The 27,564-nt window shown below is 39.2% G+C and overlaps 1 protein-coding gene and 1 long non-coding RNA gene across 3 annotated transcripts in view; one reads left to right on the top strand and one right to left on the bottom strand.

Annotated features, from left to right (window-relative positions):
* TMEM39A (transmembrane protein 39A) overlaps positions 1-21,991 on the top strand; it is a 29,743-nt gene extending 7,752 nt beyond the window's left edge. The window contains exons 3-9 of one of the 2 annotated variants that reach the window (XM_015092459.3): positions 1,447-1,669; positions 6,449-6,532; positions 10,873-11,027; positions 15,870-16,008; positions 16,781-16,968; positions 18,925-19,045; positions 21,509-21,991. In XM_015092459.3, coding sequence (XP_014947945.1) covers positions 1,447-1,669; positions 6,449-6,532; positions 10,873-11,027; positions 15,870-16,008; positions 16,781-16,968; positions 18,925-19,045; positions 21,509-21,742 — 1,144 coding nt within the window. In that variant the 3' untranslated portion in view covers positions 21,743-21,991. Of the gene's footprint in view, positions 1-1,446; positions 1,670-6,448; positions 6,533-10,872; positions 11,028-15,659; positions 16,009-16,780; positions 16,969-18,924; positions 19,046-21,508 lie in introns of both variants that reach the window. The other variant, XM_004002942.5, reaches the window with a different exon arrangement.
* Positions 11,257-16,586, bottom strand: LOC132660072 (uncharacterized). Its single transcript, XR_009601280.1, has 2 exons — positions 15,251-16,586; positions 11,257-14,892 (listed from the first exon to the last, which is right to left on the bottom strand). It is a non-coding gene; the product is annotated as an uncharacterized LOC132660072 (long non-coding RNA).
* Positions 21,992-27,564: the final 5,573 nt, after the last annotated feature.

The following is a 27,564-nucleotide window of genomic DNA, read 5'->3' as shown; positions in this document are numbered from 1 at the left end:
ATCTGTGTTTTGAGAGAGCTCCCTCTTTTTCACGACTGTATTGGTCTACTGTCTTCTCAACCTAAAGGTATATAATTACAGTGAACTAGGAGAAGTACCTGGAGAAGGCAATGGCACCCCACTCCAGTACTCTTGCCTGGAAAATCCCATGGACGGAGGAGCCTGTTAGGCTGCAGTCCATGGGGTCACTAAGAGTCAGACACGACTGAGAGTCTTCACTTTCACTTTTCACTTTCATGCATTGGAGAAGGAAATGGCAGCCCACTCCAGTGTTCTTGCCTGGAGAATCCCAGCGACGGGGGAGCCTGGTGGGCTGCCGTCTGTGGAGTCGCACAGAGTCGGACACGGCTGAAGTGACTTAGCAGCAGCAGCAGCAGGAGAAGTACTGTCTCTGTCCTTAAGATTATGATGATAGACAAAAAGATGTATACAAAAAGTTACATAACAGTATGAAGAAATTATGTAACAATTTTTTGAAAATTTAACAATTGAAAAGTGCAATAAAGGCATTGTTTAGGTGTAATAGTGGCACAGAGGAGAGGTGAATTGATTTTGATTGAGTCAGAGCAATCTTTTAGAGGTTTTGTTTGGTTATTTTAAAAGTCTCGAATTTTCTCTATAAATGTATATGTGAAGGGTCAGGGAAGGTGGTTTTAGAGGCCATTGCTGGTAAGAGGAATATTGTGTACAAAGCATATGTATATATATTCACTGATAGCTAATAGCATGGGTAGTGTTTAGGGTGCTTGTGGAGGAGTGGTAAGAGATGAGACTAGTCTGTTAAGCAGAGAGCCTCATAGAAATAAACATTGTTGGGTGTTACGCTACTAGCAGTAGAGAGCATTGAAGAGTTTTAGGCAAGAGAGTATACTATCAGAGTTTCACTTTAGAAAGATGTTTAAAGGCAGGTTGGAGGATTTGGTGAAAATAGACTTGAATTTAGAGGGGTTACTACAGTGGTTCAGGTGAAAAATGGCAACTCCTTGAACTAAGCCTGTGGGTTTAGAGAGGAGAGTGCAATTTGGGAAAAGATTTATGAAGTGGAGTATATATGATTTAGAGAGTGATTTACAGAAGATTCCTAATATGATTCCCAGGTTTCTGATTTGGGCAGCTAACTGGGTGGGCCATGGACTGTGATCAGGACTTTAGGAAGAGAAACACAGATGCCCAGGAGACAGCTTGATGACATGGATCTAAAATGCATCAGTGAGCTTTATGGAGAGAAATTTTAGTTTTCAGCATATAGGAAATAGTGGAAGCCATGACCACGTATTACATGACTGAGAGAGTGTTGTAGAGGGAAAAGAGAAGAGCGAAAGGTCCCAGAGTCTTGAGGAAGGCCAACAGTTAAAAGTGTAGGTGACTAAGGAAGCAGGACTCCTTTATGCTCTTTGACACTGAAAGGTATTACCATTTGATTTAACTGTAGTTTTCTCTTTGCAGGAATGGTAGTGCTATTGGCCTTCCGGTCCCACCTATCACAGCCTTAATCACCCCAGGTCCTGTTCGTCATTGCCAAATTCCTGATTTGCCTGTGGATGGAAGCCTGCTCTTTGAATTTCTCTTTTTCATCTACTTGCTGGTTGCTCTGTTCATTCAGTACATCAACATCTATAAAACAGTGTGGTGGTATCCTTATAATCATCCTGCCTCTTGTACTTCATTGGTAAGTCTTAATAGGCCTCTAAGTTCTTCACGTTACTTAGCCAAGAAACTAGTTGGAAAACTTTCATGTAGAAATTATTTTTTGTGGAATAAAATGTTTTTGTATTAAAGTACAGATTACTTTCAGAATGTAATATCATAAAATTGTTAAATATTTGGCTTTGGTCCATAACCAGAGATAGGAAAAAAATATAAAGAAAACATGGAAAACATTTAAGTAATTTATTATAACAGTATCACAAAAAGGTTTTGATATTTAGCTTTCTCTGCATCCAAGGTGGATGTGATCTGTCCCTGATTACCAGAAAGAGAAAAAGAACATGGGGAAACATAAAGGAGAGTGTTTTCATTTAGACCAGGTTCATATCATTTTGACATGTATCTGCTCCTAACTGTAAGAGAAGCTGGACAATATGGCCCCTTAGCTGAGTTCACCCTTAACCATGGATAAAATTGGGTTCCGTTACAAAAATAAACTAGAGGCAAGAACTAGCTATCTCTGCTGAAGTACATCAAAATATATTGTAGGTTTCTTCTGCTCTTTTTCCAGTTTTTAGGAGCACTGTGGTAATATTCCAGTTCAGGGTAGTCAGGTGACCTGTAGGTAAGTGGTTGGCAATGGAAGATTTGGATGGATGATAGAGATGTGCTCTAAGAGAAGGAAGACTATTGTCCTGGTAGCTTATATTGTCTGAGACTTCTAAATGATTAGAAAGTCTCCCTGGTCTGGTGAACATAGGAAATGTGGACCAAAATATTCAAGACTGTATGAGAAGGGAATAAACAATTTTATTTTAAACATTTGTATCACTTGGTCGCTCCTAAAATTAACTGTTAAGAATTTTCTTTCCATATTGATCATCTCAGCTTAATACCAGGTGAAGAAAAGTTTAGTTTCTTTATTTTAAGAATTATAATGATTTAGTGCCAAATAATATGCTTTTGTTTAAATAGGTTTTTTTTTTTTTTCTACCTGGATTATGAGTTTATTGAGTATAGGAACCCTACTTCATTCATCCTTCTTTGGCCATGGTGTTACAGAATGAGAAGGTTGGATTAGATGATCCAACTAATCAATTAGTGGCTTCTTCCACTATGTAGTTCTATAATCTAAATACCTGTATCATAACAGTGACATTGGCAAATACTTATTAATCTATATACTATGCTATTTGCAAGTATTATCTCATTTATTCATTCTGAAAACAGGTATTCCTCTATGATTCCCATTTTATAAGTGAGAAATATGAGACCTAGAGATTATGAAACTGGCTTAAAATCACATGTGATCAAGTGAGCACTCAAACCCAGACCTATCTGCTAAGCTCTACTCCCTGTATTTATTCTTAATTTACTCCACGAGTACCTTTGGTTAGTTCATTATACTGTTTCCACTTTGACATCCTATGGAAACTTCTCACTTACTGAATTTTCAGGTTAATCACAGAACTCTCACCGGTCAACTTCTGACAACTTCCCAGTCAATTTCTGACAAGAGTTCTTGTAAAAGTCTGTTACAAATGTTGCCTTGAGATGAAAGGAGCCAGCGCTCCTGTTATAATTGGGAAGCTGCTGACTCTAGAATTATGCTTCCTTTGCTGTGACTCATAGCATCAGAAGTGGGTGCCTTTTGCGCTGCCCCTCTCCGCTTCACTCAGTTTATGTGGTGCCTTGTGGCTGGCAGATATTAAATCTAGTAAGTTCAGTCACAGGAAAGTTTGGGCATGTAGTTTTTAGCTTTCCAGTCTCTGCAGTAGAGGAAGGCACACTTTAAGGAGAGTGTCATGTGAGCTGCCTAACTTATCTGTCACATATAATCCTTGATCACACAAAGCTTAAAATTTAACTCTGGACCTGTAAGTAGCATATGTGGAATAGCAAATAAGATTTTAGCTCATGAATCTGAAGGCCTGAATCAGTGAACTGTTACAGATGAATGGGCTGCCATAGATCTGATTCCTTCGTGCCACTGAAGGAATGCAAGCCTAGCCTGTAACAGCTTGACTGGGACGCTCGCCGCGGGATTTACATTTCAGCTAGTGATTTGTCTCTTTTAAGCTTTCTTCCATTAGGCATGCCTGACTCACACGCTTGTCAAATTTATATGTTAGGTTTTCCTTTTCCAGATTTTAATTATCAGAAAGAAACTGTGGGCACCTGAATATGTAAAATATCATTCTGACTATCAAACAACTATCTGAGTTAGTCTTAACCCTAAGAAAAATACAAACTAGTAGTAGTATAGGAAGTTATTCAGAATATTCAAGAGTGGAGTGCTTTGATTAATCAAATATTCTGGTTTGTAAAGGTTAACCAAACGTAAATTACTATTTTTCAATGATTTACAATATAAGTGTGTTTAACAATGAAATACCTTAGGCACTTAAATTTTTTTTTATTAAAAAAATGTCTTAAATGGACTGGTGATACATATAAATAAGACCCCCAGACATTAGCTAGGGGATGTAGTGAATTTGCTTACATTATTTTAAAGGAATAGGATGAGCATGGAGGAGTCTCAAGAGGGGATAAATAATTGTTAGGATCTGAACACTCCAGGAGTTGGTGAGGGACAGGGAGGCCTGGTGTGCTGCAGTTCATGGGGTCGCAAAGAGTTGGACACAACTGAGCGACTGAACTGAACTGAAACACTTCCCTGGTGACTCAGATGGTAAAGCGTCTGCCTACAAAGTGGGAGACCTGGGTTCGATCCCTGGGTCGGGAAGATCCTCTGGAGAAGGAAATGGCAACCCACTCCAGTACTCTTGCCTGGAAAATCCCATGGATGGAGGAGCCTGGTAGGCTACAATCCATGGGGTTGCAAAGAATCGGACACGACTGAGTGACTTCACTTTCTTTCTTTCTGAACACTTAGAGAAAAGGAAATAGTCTGAGAAGCAGTAAGCCATTCATTCTCTTGGCATTCTGACTGCTTTACCTTTAAAATGTATCCCAGATCTGGCAACTCCTAATTGCTGCTGACTCTGTTTGAGTGATAATGTTTTGTCACCTGAATTTAAAGTGATAGCTTCTTAACTGATCTTTCCTCAATACAATATATTTTCTACACAGCAATCAGCATGAGAATTTTAAAATACAGATAGAATCATGGCATCTTTTGCCTAAAACACTCTTATAACTCCCTCTTAGGAAAAAAAAAGTAAACTCAGTCTTTATTGCTCATTACCTCATTTGAGCCTTCTTGATGATTTTGAGACATACCAGGCGTATATTTTCCTGCCTTCAGTTCAGTTTAGTTGCTCAGTCGTGTCCGACTCTTTGCGACCCCATGAATCGCAGCACGCCAGGCCTCCCTGTCTATCACCAACTCCCAGAGTTCACTCAGACTCACGTCCATCAAGTCAGTGATGCCATCCAGCCATCTCATCCTCTGTCGTCCCCTTCTCCTCCTGCCCCCAATCCCTCCCAGCATCAGAGTCTTTTCCAATGAGTCAACTCTTCTCATGAGGTGGCCAAAGTACTGGAGTTTCAGCTTTAGCATCATTCCTTCCAAAGAACACCCAGGGCTGATCTTCAGAATGGATTGGTTGGATCTCCTTGCAGTCCAAGGGACTCTCGAGTCTTCTCCAACACCACAGTTCAAAAGCATCAATTCTTTGGCGTTCAGCCTTCTTCACAGTCCCAACTCTCACATCCATACATGACCACTGGAGAAACCATAGCCTTGACTAGACGGACCTTAGTCGGCAAAGTAATGTCTCTGCTTTTGAATATGCAATCTAGGTTGGTCATAACTTTTCATCCAAGGAGTAAGAGCTATGTAATTACTTTTTCCTTGCCTGGAGTGCTCAGCACCTGATCTTCTCTTGGCTGGTGCATTTTTGTCATTCAGCTGTCAGCCTAAATGCCACCTTTAGCCAAATGTTGCCTTCTTAGAGATATCCTTCCTAATCACTAGTTTAAATTGGTTCTACACTTCCCTTCCCAGTCATTATTGTTTTTTTTCTTACTAGCAACATAACTGAAATGCTTTTGCTTGTTATCTTCTTTATTGTTATTGCCCTCCCTTCTTAAGCAAACTGGGTGCAAACTTATTTTAATAAGCAAACTTATTTATTGAATGAGTTGAGAAATTCTGGAAGGAGAACTGTAGAAACTTAGAGACCTTTTGATCATCAAAATTAAAATATATCCAATTTTTTTGCCGTTGATGACTTTATTTTATTATTACAGTTACATATACAGACTTAGAACTAGAAGGAACCATACACATCATGTAGGTAATGCTGTCATTGTATAGGAAGAAGAGATCAACATAAGACATGTTTCTAAATCAAGTTAAGGGAAAAGACTGAATGTGTTGATGTATCAGTGAGTTAGGGAGTTTAGGTTAATAGATGCCCAGTTAGATTAATTTAAGTTTTCTTAAAGAGAGACCAACTAAGTAGCTCTTAGAGACTGGAAATTTAAATTTGACACTCATTATAAGTATAGCATTTTAGATAAATTATTCTTTTCATAATTCTGCAGGTTGGTACTTATTAACCCAAAACTTCAGTCTTTTCCCTTTAATACAGTAAACTTTCAAGAACAGAGAAGATTACATTCCAGATAGTTTAAAATAGTGTTTTAAAAGTTAAAGCAATTTGTCATGAAAGGAGGAGAAGGTAGGTAGTCTCTTTAAGATCTCCCAAATTGCTGCGGTCTGTAAATGTAAGGTGATATAAGACGACCTTTTGAGGGGGCAAGCTTCTTCATGTAGTAGTTACCGTTGGATATCCATATTTCTTTCTGATGTAGTTATTTGTTTCTCGTACAGAATTTTCATCTCATTGATTACCACCTGGCAGCATTCATCACAGTGATGCTTGCAAGGAGGCTTGTATGGGCCCTCATCTCAGAGGTAACAGCTCATTCACTGTATTCTATCACTTGTAGCTAGAGCTAGTCACTAGGATGTGTTCAGGTTGAAAATGTGAAGTGTCAAAGTATAATTTAAATGCTGTTATAACTAATTTCTTTACTCTCACGTGAACTGTGCCAGTTTTTTTAAAAGGTTTTCTCGTAATATATTCAAAGTTCAAGTGTGATACACTAATTCAGCTGTTAGAAATTTTATTTGTCCAGTAGGAAGGAACTTAATTCTAGCTTCTGAGTCCTTCAGTATAATCTTTCTAATTTTGATATTTACAGTAAAAATACGATGGATTTTATGTAATTGTTACTAGGGAAAGTTGCATCTAAAACAGTGATTCAAGTAACATTCACTTGGAATTATTTATATACCATTTGTGGAGTTGCTAGCAAGAGACATTTGAGTTTATTAAAACTTAGAATTTTTAAAAGACAGCATCCACATTTGCATAGGACTAACCTAATTAATTAAAAAGACCATGTTAACATTAATATGATCTTTTTATGAAATGGCCATTGTTAAAATAATTATTTTATATTTGTAAACCCCAGTGAAGAAGATAAATGTGTTTTTTAAAATTTTATCTTATGCCCTATGCTGCTGCTGCTGCTAAGTCGCTTCAGTTGTGTCCGACTTTGTGTGACCCCATAGACGGCAGCCCACCATCCCTGGGATTCTCCAGGCAAGAACACTGGAGTGGGTTGCCATTTTGTACTCTATAAATGAATACAAAAACAAAAAATGTTAACTTAGCTAAAATGGCTAATAATTTTAATTTGTTTTTAACTGTTTTAATTTGTTTTTATTCAATGATTTTGAATAAATCATTGCTATAATCACAGCTAACTTAGGGTCAACTCTTCTAAAACATACATGGGAAGTCTGTGTCTGCAGGCTCTGATTTTCAGGAACCTTATTTTTGTGAGCACAGAATAATTGTAGATAGTTAAGTCATAATCTGAAAGCTATTTGAAGTTAACTTTAAAACATTTGATAGTAAGAGTGCAGGTTTTTCATGGTGAGAAAGGCTATCTATGATTTTTAAATCCCAAAGTCCTTCTTTAGGTCATGAAATTAGGTTCTTGCTTTTGGATGTTTGAGAAAGTCTCTTCTTTCTTTAGAGAACTCAGTGGGATTTTATGTTTACATCTGTTAAAAGAGGCAAGGATTAATTTTGTTTCATCTTTTCAGTTACTTAGAAATGGTGCTTGTGTATGCCAGATTAGTATGTAAACCCTTCTAGTTAGTGTGTAAGCCCTTCATAAACAGAGGTTTCTACTTTGGAACTACAAGGTCTATACCTCGAAAAACTCTATTGTTTCTTTTACTCAAGAATAGTTTTAAGAGCTTTTGCATGACTGTAGAGAGCTTATTGTTCTTTAGTCACTAAACAGTGTCCAGCTCTTTGCAACCTCATGGATTGCAGCATTCCAGGCTTCCCTGTCCTTCACTATCCCCTGGAGCTTGCTCAAACACATGCCGTTGTGTCGGTGATGCCACCCAACCGTCTCGTCCTCTGTTGCCCCCTTCTCCTCTTGCCCTCGGTCTTTCCTAGCATCAGAGTCTTTTCCAATGAGGAGGCTCTTTGCATAAGTTGGCCAAAGTATTGAAGGTTTAGTTTCTGCATCAGTCCTCGCAATGAATATTCAGGGTTGATTTCCTTTAGGATTGGCTGTTTTGTTTTCCTTGCAGTCCACGGGACTCTCAAGAGTCTTCTCCAGCACCACAGTTCAAAAGCATCAATTCTTTGGCGCTCAGCCTTTTTTATAGTCCACTCTCACATCCATGCATTGACCACTGGAAAAACCATAGCTTTAACTATGTGGACCTTTATTAGCAAAGTGATATTTCTGCTTTTTAATACGCTATCTAGATTGGTCATAGCTTTCCTTCCAAGGAAAAAAATTTTCATGGGTGAATTCACCTTCTGCAGTGATTTTAGAGCGCCCCCCCCCGCCCCCGCAAATTAAATCTGTCAATGCTTCCTCTTTCTCCCCATCTATTTGCCCTGAAGTAATGGGACCAGATGCCATGATCTTGGTTTTTTGAATGTTAGGTTTTAAGCCAGCCTCTTCACTCTCCTCTTTCACCCTCATCAGGAGGTTCCTTAGTTCCCTTCACTTTCTGCCATTAGAGTGGTGTTATTTGCATATCTGAGGTTGTTGATCTTTCTTCCGGCAATCTCGATTCCAGCTTGTGCTTCATCCAGCCCCGAATTTTGTATGATGTATTCTGCATAGAAGTTAAATAAGCAGGGTGGCAATATACAGCCTTGACAAGCTCCTTTCTCAATTTTGAACCAGTCTGTTGTTCCATGTCTGGTTCTAACTGTTGCTTCTTGACCTGCATACAGGTTTCTCAGGAGACAGGTAAGATGGTCTGGTATTCCCACCTCTAAAGAATTTTCCACAGTTTGTTATGATCCACACGGTTAAAGTCTTTAGAGTAATTAATGAAGCAAAAGTAGATGTTTTTCTGGAATTCCCTTGCTTTTTCTATGATCCAGTGGATGTTGGCAATTTGATCTCTGATTCCTCTGCCTTTTCTAAAACCAGCTTGTACATCTGAAAGTTCTCAGTTCATGTACTGTTGAAGCCTAGCTTGAAGGATTTTGAGCATTACCTTGCTAGCATGTGAAACTAACACAATTGTACAGTACTTTGAGCATTCTTTCGCATTGCCCTTCTTTGGGATTGGAATAAAAACTGACCTTTTCTAGTCCTGTGGCCACTGCTAAGTTTTCCAAATATGTTGACGTATTGAGTGCAGCACTTTAACAGCATCATCTTTTAGGACTTGAAATCGCTCCACTGGAATTCCATCACCTCCACTAGCTTTGTGGTTAAGAGCTTGGGCTCTGGAATATGGCAGAAATTATAAATACATTCAGGTTCTGCTGCTATGCTGACACTAGGCAGAAACAACCTTTTTGTTGTTGTTGTTAACTAACCCTAAACATTTGAGAGTGGAGGCACTGAAGTAATTCCAGTGGCTTAAACGCCTTCTCTTGAGTTTGACACATGAGGTACATACTGGCGTGAAGTATGTATCGGGAATAATATGCAACTATTTGCCATGCTATTACTGAGAACAGCTTGAGCCTACTTCACAGTTTTAAGGCTCAGGCAGTAGTATTAATCAACTGCTTCTGTGCTTTTATAAGTAACTACACAAACAGCATATATTGTGTGTATATTATTTATGCTGTGTATTGATAGCATGTTGGGTGAACTAAGAAATGGATACATAGGAGGTACCTGGAAAACTCCTCCTTTTCCATGTGCTATTGACTCCAGAGAATTGTTTTTCTGAGTTCTGACATTGCTGTTCCAGAGCTTATATTTCCCCCTGCATTTCACTCATTCTCTCCTTCCTGGTTCAGTTTGTAAGAAAATGACATTGCAGAGCCTCATGTTTAGACAACTGTGGTTTCTTACTATATTTAATCAGTTTTAAAGATTCAGGAGAAGAGTATTTGAACAGCTGTGATGTGAAGATCTACAAGTAAGGACCATGGATTATTTTCATGTTTGCTAAAGTAAAAAAAAAAAAAAAAACAAAAAACTTCTATTTATATAGGGATTTGTCAAAGAATATCTCATTATTTTTGAAGTTTCCATAATTTATTAAACATTAATTCAGCAAGCATATTAGGGGGAAGATTCAAAGAAAAATAGAAACACTGTTGCTGCTGTTGAGGCCATTACCGACTAGTCTGGAGTCAAAGTGCTGCTGCTCCTGCTGCTAAGTCGCTTCAGTCATGTCCAACTCTGTGCGACCCCATAGATGGCAGCCCACCAGGCTCCCCCGTCCCTGGGATTCTCCAGGCAAGAACACTGGAGTGGGTTGCCATTTCCTTCTCCAGTGCATGAAAGTGAAAGGTAGTGGCTCACTATTTTTATGTATATAAAAATCACTTGATGGGTTGTTAAAATACAGGTTCCTTAACTTGTGAGTTTATTCCCTATACCTGATGATGAAAGCAAGTAGGAATTTGCATGTGCAGTGAGCAGCCCCAGTGATTCTGATGAGTGTGGTTAATGGAACATACTTTGAGAAGCCCCAATGTAAATAAATTAGTTTCATAAGAACTTGTGTGGAGGTCTGTGTAAGGCACTATGGGAGTATAAGGAGGAAACAGCTAACTGCCTGGAGTGATCTGAATCTTCAAGAAAGAGGAAAATAAGGCAGGATGGGCAGTTTTTCTCCTTTCCTTCCCCCCGCCCCACTTTATCTTCCTCTAAATTTACTAAGTCCTTACTGGAGTCACATTGCTTTTGAGTAAGGTCATTTATAAACTTTTATTTTTGGTGCTTCCAAACTTATAGGCCACTAAGGCGGGTGCATCATCAATGATTCACTACGTGGTTCTGATATCAGCTCGCTTGGTGCTACTTACTTTGTGTGGATGGGTACTTTGTTGGACCCTCGTCAATCTCTTCCGAAGCCATTCAGTCCTCAATCTCCTTTTCCTTGGCTACCCGTGAGTACTGCAGTTTTACGATTTTATTAGTAAGTCTTAAGAAATTATTTGGGTCATGCCAGATGATGGTATAAAAGGGAGGGAAATGAAATTCTTCAATGCAAATCTGAAGTTTAGGCAACTGGAAAAAATCAGTGGGTAGGGTGACCATATAATTTATTTTCTAAACTAGAATACAGTTAGGGCAATAGATACAAACTAAGATTGTTCCTGAGCAGTACCAATGGAGAAGATTTTCATTAGCTTTATTTGCCATATAAAATTCATATACAGTGAAATTCACAAATCTTGTGTACATTTGCTGAGTTTTGATAAATGCATATACCTGTGTAAATCAAAACCTCATCCCAGTATGGAATGGCACCATTACTCCAGAGATTCTTTCATGTCCCTTTCCAGTCAGACTCCACCCTTTGCATCCCAGAGCCAACCACTGTTTTGATTATTTTTTTCCCCCACCATAGATTAGGTTGCCAGTTCTAGAATGTCATATAACCGGAATTGTACACTATGTACACTTTCAAGCCATCTTTGACTCAGCATGTTGTTTTTGAGTTTTGTTTGGGTTACATATTATCAGTAATAGTTCATTGCATAAATATATCACAGTTTATTTTCCTCTTGTTTGACATCAGGATTGTTTCTAGTTTTTGACTTCTCTTTAAAAAAAAAACTATTATACACATTCTTATACAAGTCTCTTTTTGTAAAGCTACCTTTACATTCTCTTGGGAGAGTTATATGTAGGAGTGGCATTGCTAGGCCACAAGGTAGGAGTATATTTAGTTTAATAAGAGTCTATCAGACTTTTTCCCAAAGAAGTGGTATCATTTTATCCTTTCACCAGTACTGTAAGAGTCTGACAGCTACACAGTTTTGTCGGCATTAGATGTTTTCCATTTGAAAAATTTTAGCCATTCTGATGGTTGAATTGTGGTGTTTTATTGTAGATATTGCCTTATTAGACTAAATATGTTGCATTGTTTTTTAATTTGTATTCATTTGGCTAAAACCTTCATTAGATGTAACAGATAGCTATCATTTATTCAACTCTTATTATGTGTTAAGTGTTGGGCTAGGTGGTGCTTATAAACATCACCTCATGAAATCTTTACAATCACCCAGGAAGTAGTATATTTAATCTGCTATAACAGATCTAACATACTACAGGTTTTAAAAAGTTAGAAATTTGTTCCTCTCTCCTGTACAGTGTGTATTTAAGTTACGTTGGATAGTTGTAGTAGCTCCATGGTGTCAGGACTCAAGCTTCTGTTATCTTTTTGCTCCACTTTCCCTAGTAGAATACATTGTAAGGGAGTCTGGAAAACTGAATCTTTAGCAGGGAAGCTGTATCTCAACTAACATTTCTGTTGCTTTGGAAGAACAGAACAGTAGCTATTGGCAGACAATTAGCAAGTTTTGACATAGGTAAAGGCAGATTAAGCAGGTGAAAAATTTTCCTACGGTTAGACAATTAATGAGAAAGACCCAGGTTTTTTTGATTCCAGAGCCATTGTCTTAACCATTACTCTAAATTCAGTAGTTCTCAAAATGTGGCTCCCAGAACAAGAGCATCACTACCTCCTAGAAATATGTTAGAAATAGAAATTCTCAGAATCAACCCCAAACTGAAACAGAAACTCTAGAAAGTATGGCCCAGCGATTTGTCTTTTAAGACAAGTTCTCCAGATGATTCTGATGCTAGCTCAAATTTGAGAATCATTGCTTTATACCATTTAGGATGCTATAACATAAGCATGAATTTATATGTGTCGTGCCTGTGTACAATAAAGACATACTCAGAGACTGTGTGGCCAAGTCTGACTTTGTGGCAGGAACAGTCTTTATATTGGTTGTACTCTGTAAGGTTCTAATTATAATGCTTAAACAATTATTTAAAGCACTCATCAACTTGGTTCATACAGAATGAATTTTCTTGTTATAAACTTCATTTTTCATGATTCAGATTCCTTATAAGGTGTATATTTTACATCAGTTGTTTCTGTATTTCTAGACTAACATTTCACCTGTTTGAGTTGAAAACAAATTATTTATTCTATCAGCAATATCTGATTAAATCATTTAGAAGATTACCTATATCTAACTTGAATGGCTAATATATGGATATATCAATGAATATTTTGGCTAGACTGAAGAGGATTACCATCATCAGAATGACTAGCAAACTTTTTCATTTCTTTTTAGATATGTAAAGAAGCTTATTTTTGGAGGCTGTCCATACCCTTGTAAAAGAATGAAATAAGCATGTAATTCAAACAGATTTTATGTCTAAATATATTTACTAACCCTCTTTAAAATTCTTTAATGAATCATTTTTGTACTTCCCCAGACTCTCCATGCTCTAAGCCTTTGATGCTACCCTGTATCAGTTATCTGTTGACATATGATGCTGTAACAAACATCCGCAGAGCTGTGGTAGCATACATACCACTCTGTGTATTTATTGTGCATATGTTGGGATCAGCTGGAAGTTAAGAGGCTCTCCCAATCTTATCTTAGCTGGGTTCAGTCACATGTTTGAGATTGATGGCTGTCTATTCAGGCAGCTAGGACAAGTAAGCCCTGTTCCATGAGTCTCTCATGCTCTGGCACCCTTCTCTGGACATGGTCACATGAAACCGACAGAGTGGCAAAAGAACAAGCCTGAATGTACAAGCCCATGTAAAGTTTCTCATCCTAGTGTGTCTGCTGACATCCCATTGGCCAAAACAGATCACACCGTTGAGCCCAGCATGGAGATCAGGCAGGGTCACAGCACACGTGGAAGGAGGGCTGTGCAGTTACATGACAGTGGGTGAAACTACTGGGAAGGGCAAAGAAATGGGGCCATCATTGCAATCTGCTACACACCCCAGCTCTCACCGCCGCCTCCTGCATGTGCGGTTTCAGCAGTGTTGAACTTGTAGCCTTCTCTAGCTTTTGCAGTTTTGCCCATGAGTGAGTTTTGCCTGATACTTTTGTGTTTACTCCCCTCCCATTCTGCTGCTCCAAGGCACATTCACTTTGGATCCCAGAGCTGCTGCTCACCATCCTCTTAATTGGTAATAAACTCATCCTCTCTCCCTCTATAGGGAACTATGAACAAGTGACATTTGTTAATTAAAAAAAAAATAATTTATAATTAAATAAGATGTCTTTTTATTTGCTCTTTTTAACATCTAAATTTATATCAGTGAAATGACCACTTTATTTATAATACAGACCTAGGTTACAATGTGGAAGTTTCTTAAGACTTAGGGAAGTGTTTAAAATGTTTTTAAGGAACCAAAGTTTCGAGTAACTATAAGAAGTTATGAAAAGTCTCACAAATTTTTAGTCCTCTAGCCAAGTAATTTTACCTGTAAAAATGTATCTGTTGTACTTCTGAATTGTTTTTATTAATCTTATCAGGTATTTATTTAGTGCCTACTATGTTTCAGCCTTTATTATAGGTATCAAGGATATATGTAGCAGTGAACTAATAAACAGACTAAAATCTCTGGTTCCTGGAGCTTTTTACATTGTAGTAAGGGGAGGTTAGACCAATGGAAAAAAATACCAAATAAAAAACCTAATAAACATGTAAAATACATGATCTTACCAGCTCAGTGGAGAAAAATAACCAAGGGGAACTAGGGTGGTGATATGGGTGATGTTGTGGGGAGGCAAGGGAGCCCCGTCACTAAAAAGAGAAAACTGGAAGTAAAAGGCAACCCTTCAGAAAATACCAGATGTACACAAAGATGTGTGTGGGAAATTATTTACTCCATTGGTAATTACGATAGTGGAAAATAAGAAATAGTGTGTTTCTAACAAGAGAGAAATAGATAAAGTATGGTATAGCTATATGAGGACACTGTAGTACCTTTTATTTTTTATTTATTTTTTTTTTTGTTTTGTTTTTAGTTTTTATTTTTTTATTTTTAAAATTTTAAAATCTTTAATTCTTACATGCATTCCCAAACATGAACCCCCCTCCCACCTCCCTCCCCATAACATCTTTCTGGGTCATCCCCATGCACCAGCCCCAAGCATGCTGCATCCTGCGTCAGACATAGACTGGCGATTCAATTCACATGATAGTATACATGTTAGAATGGCATTCTCCCAAATCATCCCACCCTCTCCCTCTCCCTCTGAGTCCAAAAGTCCGTTATACACATCTGTGTCTCTTTCCCTGTCTTGCATACAGGGTCGTCATTGCCATCTTCCTAATGTAGTACCTTTTAGAATTGTTAACAAAAACATTTAATGACACGAGAAAATACTCCATACATACAAGCTACAAAATCACACACCCAAAGTTAAAACAGTAGTATACAAAAGTTTATACTGTGTGAAGCTAAACATAGAAAAAATATAAAGCCTATGCACCCAATTGTAAAAATTATAAAAATGATGATTTCTAGGTAATTGTCATGATTTTTTTGTAGTTTCTTATCCTACAGTGAATATATATTGCCTTTGTGGGAAGAAATTAAAGAGCTTCCCAGATAATGAATTTGCCATCAGCCGAGTCCCCATTATATTAGGTTCATTCTGAAGAATTGTGACTATTTTACTAACATAGTTATGAGATCTGATATTAGGTGGTATCTGTGATCTCATTTTCATACTCCTGTTTTTCTACAGGTTTGGTGTTTATGTTCCTCTCTGCTGTTTCCACCAAGATAGTAGAGCTCATCTCCTTCTCACAGACTTTCCCTATGTGGTTCAGCACCAGGCAGTAGAGGAAAGTGCCTCAACTGTGGGTGGCTTGGCAAAATCCAAGGACTTCCTCTCCTTATTGCTGGAGTCTCTAAAAGAACAGTTTAATAATGCCACGCCCATCCCCACCCACAGCTGCCCACTGTCTCCTGACCTCATTCGCAATGAAGTGGAATGTCTGAAAGCAGATTTCAACCACAGGATCAAGGAAGTTCTCTTCAACTCTCTCTTCAGTGCCTACTATGTTGCGTTTCTTCCCCTGTGTTTTGTGAAGGTAAGTGTTTATGTGCTTTTCTGTGCTTCCTAGATTTGTGTGTGGATAACATAAACTGGGTATTTCTTACTTAATCCCCCTTTTCTCTGTCTCCCCTTCGGCAGCCTGGATGGTGGAGTTCGGCTGCATCTGGAGTGCACCAGTACCTGGTTGGTGGATAGATATTTCCATATCTGTGATGCACCCGTGATGGCCCCCTCTTGTTTTCTTTCTTTCTTTCTTTCTTTTTTTTAGATTTCCCCCACCCCCAGTTTCTGGAGAGAATAAACTTGTACTTAGAATCAGTATATGGTAGCTTAAGAGGACTGAAGTTTCAGTAAAATACAGCCTACCATGGTTGATCTTAACATGGGCATCAGGAGTTTCCTTTAATTTAATCTAACCTTTATTTAAACTTTATTTTGGTAGAAGAGAAAAATGGTCTGGATGTCACTTGGGCCCAAAATCTTTTGGGTCATTTTCGTGCCCTTCCTTCACCCATTGAGCAGCACGTCTGCAGCTGGAGTGGTCATCCGCAGAGAGCGTTCACTTCTAGAAAGGAAGGACTTCAAGTATCATTGCCTCTCCCTCCCAACCCTAGCTCATGCGGCCAGAAAGTCAGGTTGCAGGATTTTGGAGGACTCTGCTCTTGAACTTTCTGCACGGACAGCAGGACAGCAAATGCATGTGTGACTCAGAGTGGCATTGTCTGCAGGGTGTATGTACACACACCCGTCCCTGCCTTCTTGCTCACCGGCACATGATCATTTCTCTCTCTTCTAATCTCTTCCAGAGTACCCAGTACTATGACATGCGCTGGTCATGTGAGCACCTCATTATGGTGTGGATCAATGCTTTTGTCATGCTCACCACACAGCTGCTGCCATCCAAGTACTGTGATTTGCTGCATAAATCAGCTGCTCACCTGGGCAAGTGGCAGAAGCTTGAACATGGCTCCTACAGCAATGCTCCACAGCACATGTAAGTGGGTTAGAAGATAAAACCATTTAACACCTTTTTACATGCTGCTGACCATGTTTATTTGCTTTGTATGTCATTCTTGTTCTTGGCTTTGAACATTTAATTTTTAGTTTTTGCCCACATGGGTGCTTGTCATCACTCTAAACTGAAAGCAGGGAACATTAACTCATTTCCACCACCATCCCCAGTCCCTCCTCAAATGCCTTCTACCTTTCAACTGCCCAGTCACTCTAGAGTGTGTAATTTGTTTCCCAAACTATCATCTTGGAGTTTTCTTTCAGTCTTAACCGTTTGCCCAAATTCAAAGACTCATGATATATTTTTAATTTTCTTTAGAAGACTGTGAGATTCATCTTCTTGTTTTCATTGCCACAGCCAAATAGCTGCTAGCTAATTGTCTTAGGCAGCTGGACTTTGCTTCTCTCATCTTTTCTCTCTAATAAATGTAAATTTGCTCTAGTAATTTTCCTAGCCAGCATTTTTATTTTTTGTTTATTTATTTTTGTTTTTTTCTTTGTTTTGTTGTTGTATTAGCCTGCATCTTTGTGCATTTCTTTTCCTAAACTCACTAATGAATGTTGCTCTGCTTTTCCTATATTCAAATGAAAACTGTCCCTAATTGAGTTCTTTCTGAGTATTCCTTTCATTGTGTCCCCCTGTCAGTCATTTCTCTGCATGGTCCCTATGATCCAAAATGACTGACTTTAGAATCTTTTTATTGTCTTGCTTCTGAGACCTTCATCATGCCTTTCTCTCAGACCTGGACCATCTTCATCTTCCTCCCTTTTATAATTTGAACATTTCACAAATTTCATCACCTAGAAATTCTTTCCTAATTAAATTAGGAAATTAAAGGTGTCCTAATTAAAGGTGACATTCCCTTCCCCTCTTCCCCTCAGAGTGCTCCCTTCAATTATTTGCCTTGATGTCTGATACAGATTAGCACAGGCCTTCAAGCCCAGGAACTGAAAGAGATTGGGCCAGGCTGAAAAGAAACCTGACTGTGGGCAAAGGACAGATTTCAATAAAAATTGAAAATCCAATGCACAGTGCTAGTACTGTACATCTTCAGGCTCCTGATGGCACATGGCCATGAGGTGTGTCTTCACTTTAATGCTGGTAAGTGTGAGCAAGGCTGATGGAACATTTTCTGAACTGGGAAAGCTTCAGGGTGCTAGACTTTTTTTTTCTTTAACATATTTAAAATGCTGTCCCAGTTCTTACCCTAGGAAACTAACCTTTCCAAAATCAGGAAGAGATGAATTAACTTAAGATTTTTTTACAAAAAGTTTAACCTGAAGATCCCCCATCCCCACCCCAACTCCATTATGTTGGTGCTGGAAAGAGTGAAGCTTCTTCCGTAACTTCTTTTTCCTAGAGAAACCTCTCTAAAAATAAACCAGGAAAGCAGTAAAAAGTCTGTGTGTTGGTACCTTGTGTGTCTCTGTATTGCTTCTCATAATATGAAGCACTTGGAATGTGTGATAAATGAGTAGATTTTCTGTAGCGTGTGGGATGTAATTCTGCAGTAAATGTCACGCTAGTTCGATAATGTGTTAATCTCTCCACTCTTCTTGTTACCATCCACTCTCCTCTTGTTTGTCCCTCTAGCATTTCCACCAGTGGACTCTGCTCACTTGGGATTGAGGTGACAGTCCACTTGATTTTCTGGCTCATAGATGCCTTACACATTTGTTTCTGCTTGTTCTCCTGAGCCTCTTAAGTCTTTGACACTGAGTTAACTTTGCAGTTAACTTTTCTCTTTAAATATAGCAGTGAAGTTATAATAAATCCTTTCTAACTCCTTCCAGTCTGACCATGTTACTGTCTTTTCAGAATTCAGGCAGATGAAGACTTGAATACTTAATCCTTTCCATAGAAACATAGCTGGTTTTGCCAGACACTATCTTATCTGTAATTGCCAATATGCTAACATTGCATTTCTTTCTCCCTTAGTTGGTCAGAAAATACAATATGGCCTCAAGGGGTGTTGGTGCGACACAGCAGATGCTTATATAGAGCCGTGGGGCCTTACAACGTGGCGGTGCCTTCAGATGTATCCCATGCCCGCTTTTATGCAAGTACCGCTTATTTCTTTTCAAACATAAGCTTAGGAGTGTTAGGAGGCCACTCTGTGTGTAAACATCTAGCGCAGAGTATAGCACATACTAGGAAGTGACTTAGCAACAGCAGCAGCAGGACATTAATACAGGGTAATTATTTTACTACTGTAATGGCCTCTGTCCTTTGGGAATACTTCTGAAAGACAGATTGAAGGTGAAATGCCAGTATCTCAACTTTAATAGCTTGACTGGTTTCTCTAGTTACAATGGAATTTGTTGAGTCTAGTATTACTTGAAAGAAGTATACAATTATTTAAGACTTCCATTTTCATCTTACAGTCTTTAATTTTGTAATAGTTTGGTTTAGCGGTATCCCTATTATATCTATGTATCATTACGCAATATTTAATGTAGTAATAATGTGATGATTTTAGTTTTTGGTATTTCTCATGTATATCATCTCCTTAAAATACTTAGACTTCCCCTTTGAAACACAGGCAGATGATATGATCTGTGGTCTTTTTCGAATTAAAAGGAAAAAAGGCTTAAAAGTTTGAAAGGAAAAAAGCAATAGATACCCACTAAAGCCAGTTTCTGTCCCATTCAATTTATTTCTTGGGTTATGTTCTGTTTGATCTTTCAGTTTTCCAGAAATTCTGACTCTAGGAGGGAGAAATATTTATTTATTAAAGAAAGACAAACTGATTAATGGGAGTGGGGAATAGGAGGTCCATGCAGGGAACTGTTTTCAGTCAAAATGCCCAAAGTGCAGTGCATTGCCTTTGAATGGAGATCATATTCTGAAAAAGAATTGGGAGATTTTATTCATTCATTTGTTCATTTGATACTTGAATCCCTTTCTCCCTCCCTTCATCCCTCCCAGTTCCTTGAGAGTGCTTGGATGTTCTGGTTCTGCGAGTGTTCACTACTAAGGACTTTTTCGTTAAATACTGGAAACTTGCATCAGGGCAGGATGCTTATAGATAGGGGTGGGTGGGCCGAGGTGGAAGGCCTTTGAATGAGGGAACTGTAACAATCTCTTTGACTCCTGTGGGATTGCCTTAAGATGGAGGAGTGGACTTAGGTTATAACTGCACAAACATCTGGTTTCTACACAGAATATTTCATTCAGCCAGCTGAATTAGCAGCTGTTAATAGCATTTGTTGGCCATTATGGTCCCCTGGAAGCCGACAGTAACCAGATAATTTATTAAAATTTCCTGCTTGAAAAATAAGTATTTTCCCTGCTAGTGTTGGACAGCTGAAGAATCAGGTGGAAACCATAGAAGAAAGATTAAGGAACTTATTACTGATCTTGTGTGACCAAACAGTAAATCGGTGCTTCTCAGAGTGGTGGGTGGGTCCCTTAGAGTCAGATCTCTGAAGAATCCTAGGAATTTGCATTATTTACATATTCGGAAATGATTCTTAAGGCACCCCGAAGTTTAGAATGGGCCTGCTACCTGTAACTGTGGCTGTCCTCACATTTTTACTCATTCAGTTTATAGCCTACCTACACATTTAATTATATTTGGTATAATTGCTACAGAATCTGAAATTGCTTGATTTTTTTTTTTTTTTAGAATGTTAATTCTGGGCCAGTATTATACATGGTATTACTGGAGATCATGTGATAAAATCCAGGGTAAACATGTTCTTTCTCCTGCAGAAGAATCCCGAGAACCCAGTTAAACCTTTCAGAGCTGTTGTGATGATTTATTTGGCTTTATTCTCAGATTTGAGCCCTGAGGTCTAACTTATTCCTTTAGATCTGATATATTACCATTAGCACAGTTTGCAGTCTGTGACCACTGTCTTCTATTCATAATACATTTTTATTAGTCAACTAGGATTCAGCCTCTTAGAGTGGTGAACTTGGAGCACTGTGTTTAGCCAGTCTCTTAATTCTAACTAATTTTTCCTTCCTTCTTTAATGTTCTGTCTTTGTATACCCTACTTCTCAATATCCAGAAAAACTGGGCAAAAGAAAGCAGCTTGGTGGGTAACAGTTTAAGAAATGAAGAAATTACTGTATTGATATTTCAACTTATATCACCACCCCTCCCTCCAGACTTGTCTAGTGTAGGTGTTTATGTCTTAGATCAGCCCACAAACCAATGATTTTTACATTTTTAAGCAGTTACATTTTAAGTGGTTATCTCAAGTAAAATATTTGAGATAAGATATAATCTAGGAAAAACTTTTTTTTTTTTTTTTTTTTGAGAAAGAGTTCTTTTGGGTAAATCCCTTTCTGTGTCTCAGGGGTATTGAAATAAAATGTATTTCATTATACCTTGAGCAAAAAAGAATGGGTTTGGATCTGTATAGCAAGAAATAGCCTGATTGACATTCAATAAGCAGATCTACTTGTTAGTGTACATAGGAGCCTATAACTGTAAAATGATTTTAGAAAAAAATGTGAGAATAACTGCCATCTTTTCTATGAAATAACATTTTGCTTTTTAACTTCCTTACAGTTCCTGTTTCATCGTCCATTAAGGCTGTTAAATCTGCTTATCCTTATTGAGGGCAGTGTTGTCTTCTACCAGCTCTATTCCTTGCTGCGGTCAGAGAAGTGGAACCACACACTTTCCATGGCTCTCATCCTCTTCTGCAACTACTATGTTTTATTTAAGCTCCTCCGGGACAGAATAGTATTAGGCAGGGCATACTCCTATCCGCTCAACAGTTATGAACTCAAGGCAAACTAAGCTGCCTCTCGACAATGAGGGAGAACTCAGATAAAAATATTTTCATACGTTCTATTTTTTTCTTGCGATTTTTATAAATATTTAAGATATTTTATATTTTGTATACTATTATGTTTTGAAAGGTGGGAAGGGCAAGGGATATTAAATGTATCCATAAACAAGGTGATGTGATCTTTCATGTGTTAGTATATTTGACTAATATACAGAGGAGAGGTGCGCCTCTCTAGTAAAGAGATTGATTTGTTTGTATGGCCCTGGAATAACTCATTCATTTCTGAACACATCTCATATATCACTTGACATGGTACCTTTTGTGTGTCTGCTTTCCTTCCAGTCCTCCTCATCTTTAGTCTTTGGTTGGCCTTATTGTTACAGAGAGATCCGTGGAGTTGCCTGACAGTACTCATTATCTTTTGTTTTATTTTGTTTTTTTGACTGGCATTGGAGTGCATGGGGCCAGAGTGGGTTTAAGTCCTGGTGGGGTTCTCTTTGTTGACTACTGGGAAGAAGCATTTCTGAGGTAGGAACTCAGCATTCTGTCTGCCCTATGACATTTAAATATACTTTTGTGAAAGTTCTTATCCTAAAACAGGATATTACGCTCATTTTCCCTGTTCTTCCACTTCTTTTGCTTGAAAAGATTTTCCTTTTCTTGTTAGCTGTTTTGAAATAATACTTTTAAGGACAGGATAGAGTGTCCCAACTTATGAAGGAGCTGGGTGTGACTGGATCAGTGGGAGGAGTTGAGCACAGATCCCCTGGCCTGGGGTCTGGCAGGTTGAAGACGCCCAGGTAACTGGAGGAATGGATGCAGTCTAGCAGCAACCCCCCTACCATGGCATATTTGGAGTTATGAGTAGAAGGGAAATATGAGAAGTTGCCTCTTTATCCTCAAGTAGTTTTGATCTGTGTGTGTTCTTAATTTCATACTCCAGAACCTTTATGTCTGAATATTAACCCATTTCAGTCCATTTTCTTAAAAGGGGATATACTTAGTTGATGTCACTAGTCAACTAAATTTCTGAGCCTTGTCTTGAGAGCCTGAAATACATTTTCATGTGTTTTCTATGTTCATTTTGACCTTTTTACATTGTGAAGCTTTTGGTGAGACACAGTATGGCTTATGAAGTAAAACAAATAATCAGATAATTCCTAATACTGGCTCTGAAAACATTTCCCAACAGATGTCAGCAAAGACAGCTGAAACACAGTATGGCTTATGAAGTAAAACAAATAATCATCTAATTCCTATACTGGCTCTGAAAGAGTTCCCAACAGGTTTCAGCACTATGAGGAATAGGTGTGTATATAGCTACCCAAAGTGACTGCTGTGTGTGACCATTGTTTCCTTAAATTTTGATGGATATACTTTTTTTTTTTAAGTTACATTATTTGGAATTCGTTCTGAGTGTATTCAGTCATTCAACAAATAAGTGTTGACCACCAGGCACTATTTTAGGCACTGGGGATATAGCAGCGAATAAGAAAAGTAAAGGCCCTACCTCATAGAGCTTATGGGAGGTGCGAAATATGCTGTAAATGAACATATAGAATGTCGCTAGCTAGTAGGGATAAGTGTGGTGAAGAGAAAATAAGTCAGAATAAGGAAATCGAACTAGGAGTGGCACCAATGGAAGGCGTCCTCAAGGAGACAGTCCCTCAGGGAGGAGCAAGTTTGTGTGCTATGTGCTACGTTGCTTCAGTCGTGTCCAACTCTCTGTGACCCCGTGGACTGTAGCCCACCAGACGACTCTGTCCATGGGATTCTCCAGGCAAGAATACTGGGGTGAGTTGCCATGCTCTCCTCCAGGGCATCTTCCTGACCCAGGGGTTGAACCGACGTCTCTTACGTCTTCTGCACTGGCAAGCGCATTGTTTACCACTAGTGCCACCTGGGAAGCCCGGGCAATATTGGTACACTGAAAAAATAACCACCAGTGTGTTGGTTGCTTTTGTAACGTGGTTCAGCCTACATATGGTGGTTCTTGGAGTGAGGGAAGGTGGCGGAGCTGCCATTTCAGTGTACTGTACTTAGACTCTTTTCTTTTTTTAATTTTTAAAATTGTATTATTTTATTTCTGGCCACACTGCACGACATGTGGGATCTTAATTCCCAACCAGGGATTGAACTCATACCCCCTGCATTGGAAGATGGAGTCTTAACCACTGGACCACTGGGGGGATCCCAAGATATGCTTCTTTTGACTAACATTTTGATGAGATAACTTGACAGCTAAGAGTAAAATGGGTGGCCGAGGCACAAAGATGTTTCATCACAGTGACCGCAAATTGGTTCTATCACTGTAAAGTAACCCAGGTAACTAGTTAGAGATTAATAGGCTGGTCTTGAAAGCTGACAGGATTCCTCCTTCCGGTTTGGCTTATCTTGGCTATGTTCTAAAGAAGTAGCACAGAAGGGCCAGATGCCAGCCTGGCGAAACAAATGAGCGAATATAATAAACACAAATAAATTTTGACTAACAGAATTGCACATTATCCCCCTTCTCCTTCCAGATACAACAGCATCAGAAATAAAACCCTTCAGTTTTGTCTACCTATTTCGGCTGACATTTGTAGGTGTCACAGTCAGATAGGAGAGAATTACTACTTACTTGTGTATCCTGTTTCTTAGGGATCATGTGAAAGGACACCATCTCTATTTAGTGATGGGGGAGATGCATGCCCATTAAATAGCTTTTTAAAAATTGTTAAATATTGGGAAGTAGTATGTGGAAAAAAATGGTATAAGTCAGTTAGGTGAACTTGGGATACTGCAAAAGAGAAGATGCTTGACCAGTTGTCTGGATGGCTTAAGGTGAGTAAATGTGTCTGAGTTAAGAAGGGTGGGTAACATGCATTAGCATGATGGAATCTCCTCAGTTATGTTTACTGTGATTCCATGTTTCCTAAGCTGCTTTCCCTTCCCTCCCTATCAGTTACCTCTACACAATCCCTCTCATTTCTATTTATTGAGCAATTACTGTGTGCTAAATGCTGCTGAGTACTAGAGATGCTGATGTTCAGAGTGCATTAACTAGAAGGCAGAGAAGTCAGTCAGTTACAACACAAAGGTGTTTAGTCAAGGAGGTACATGCAAGAGAGTGCTGAAAAGTGATCAGCTTTGCTGGGGAACTAGTGTTGGGCTGCTACACTGCATCGGTCACATGTGACGCCTTTTGAAGGAGCACTAGTTTACTACAGAGATGAGGGAGGGAGGGCTAATGCAATGTGAACAGTATATACAAAAACTCAGATTTTAAGGAAGAGTCAGTAATGCTAAAGAGCTAGGCAAGGAATAGATTGCAGAGGAACTTGAATTCCACATTAAGTGGTTCAGGTTTTTATTATCTTTTAGGTCACAGATTGTCAAAGGAGTGATTCTTGGGCTGCATCAGATCTACTAAGGATCTTGAGGGTGAATCCCAGTAATAAACACTTTTCACAAGCACTTAAGATAATTCATTAATGAGAGATTTTTAAGCTGAGGACTTAGGATGACCCAAAGAGTTCTCAGGTCAAGGGTTCTGGAAGTGTAATTTCTGGACCAGCAGCATAAGGATCACCTACCTGGGAACTTGTTAGAAATGGAAATTATCAAGCCAAAACTCTGGATGAATACAACAGTCTGTTTGAACACACCCTCCAGGGGCTTTTGGTGAAAACCACTATCTTAGATAACTGGCAGCTGTACACAGGCTAAGCTTGGAGAATGGGGGGATGTGAGACTTAAAGCAGGGAGATCAGTTAGCCAAAGTCCATGTAAGAGAAAACAGGAAAAGTGAGGGTGGGATGTCACCACTACTGGGTGATAGAAAAAGCTTTGGACATGAATACAGTAATGTAGGGAAAGTATGTGGTGTGAAAAGAGGACAGAATTCTGATGAATAACAATATTTGGGGAAGAGGACGCTTTCAAGTGAATCAAAGGGAATGGAATAAGATGAATAAGAGACAAGATGAATCAAGAGGTTCCAGAGAGTCATGATTACAGTATCCAGTATGAGGTAAGGCAAGAATTGGCTTGGCTTTGGTGGGATACCACTGGTAACTTTAGCAAGAGAAATTTAATGGAGCACGAGGGTGGAGTGCTTCCTCTCAGGAGTTTAGGTACACACAGGAATAAAGAGACAAGCATTGTGTGAGGTGGAGGAAACATATCTTAAGCATAAACTTAGGAAAGTCACTCAGTCGAGTCTGACTCTGTGACCCTACTATAGAGTCCATGGAATTCTCCAGGCCAGAATACTGGAGTGGGTAACCTTTCCCTTCTCCAGGGGATCTTCCCAACCCAGGAATCGAACCCCGGTCTCCCACATTGCGGGCAGATTCTTTATCAGGTGAGCCACAAGGGAAGCCCAAGAATACTGGAGTGGGTGGCCTATCCTTTCTCCAGCGGATCTTCCCAACCCAGGAATCAAACCGGGGTCTCCTGCATTGCAGGTGGATTCTTTTTACCAACTGAGCTATCAGGGAAGGCTGTATAAACTTGTGAAGTAAGAAGCCATTAGGTTTTGGAAGGAGTGGTCCATCTGGAATACTGTGTGAGTTTTGAGAATGAGGCCACTGCTGAGGTGATAAACCATAAATGTACAATGGCTTTCATCATGGTTTTATTATTTTCTCTAGTTGAACTCAATAGACACAATAAAAGAGTAGAGAAGTTGGGTGGTAAGAGTCCTGGCTCTGGTTTGGAGGTCTGCCATGCAGGTATAGCTGAAGGATGAGTGGCCAAGGAAGTCACGAGAATAACTGAGATGATGTAAGGATGTACTTGGGGTCTGGAAAGGCGAAGGATGAAGCCTGGTGGGGGTAATGGCCATCAGATAGAGGAAGGCTGGGGCAGGCATGCGTGATCTTGAGCAAGTAGAAGCAGAGATAGAAGTTCTGAGAAAAGAAAATGGGGGTTTAAGATCACAGACTTCTGTCTTATGAAGTAGCCTGATGTGTAACTGTGGAAGCAACAGTTGAGGCAAAAGCTGTAAGCAGTTGTGGCAAACTTTCCTCAGGAACGTTGAAGTCATCCAGGATGATGATGGGACATGAGGTAGAAAGGAAATGGAGCCTGGTACCAAAGACTGGAAATCTGGGACATGGATTACATCAGGGCCACAAAGAATGGAAAAATTAAGATAGCTGGATGCCATAAATTCTAGTAGTGAGACTTTTGTATGCGATGGGAAGAAATGGTGCAGAAGCAGGAGTGGGAAATGATAGATTTTCTGGGCTTTTCCTTGTCTGTGTCATGTGGGAGAAATGGGCAGAGAAAAAATTGTCCTCAGGTGAATGTCAAGGTTTTATTGAAGTCAAAGAAGTGGAGGCAGCATTCAGTGAAGAGACTGCAAGGAGGAGAGGACCCTGAGGAACTGGAGGAAAGATTAGGAGTGAGGGGAACTGCTGATGCCAGACTGGAGATGGGGAAGGGTGGCGGGCTTACTCAGGAGGGAGAAGCAGGAGTGTGGGGATCTGGGAGTGCGTAAGAAAAAAAGGCATTTATAACAGTAATGAAGGAAGAGGAGCAGGCCTGACGTGTAAAGTTCTAAATAGGATATTGCCAAAATGCTTGAATTTTAATCCTCTTGGTAACTACTTTTCACTGCACATATCACCAAGTTGTGAGCCTAGGCAGTATATTTTTTAAGGCCTGACATTTAAACTCACTGAGTGCCTTTCCCCGCTCCCTGCAACCCCTTTCTGAAGTAATATATGCCAGGATAGCAAACTTTTGCTTTTCCTTCAGAACAAATAGTCCTCCCTAACTCAAGTAACAGAAAAACTTGAATGTGAGTCCACGTTTCTGTAGGTAGATCCACGTAACTCCTAAA

This window comes from Ovis aries, chromosome 1, assembly GCF_016772045.2.
Source record: "Ovis aries strain OAR_USU_Benz2616 breed Rambouillet chromosome 1, ARS-UI_Ramb_v3.0, whole genome shotgun sequence".
Classification (NCBI taxonomy): Eukaryota; Metazoa; Chordata; class Mammalia; order Artiodactyla; family Bovidae; genus Ovis; species Ovis aries.
The sequence above is the reverse complement of the archived record's forward strand: the minus strand, read 5'-3'. Positions and strand labels throughout refer to the sequence as shown.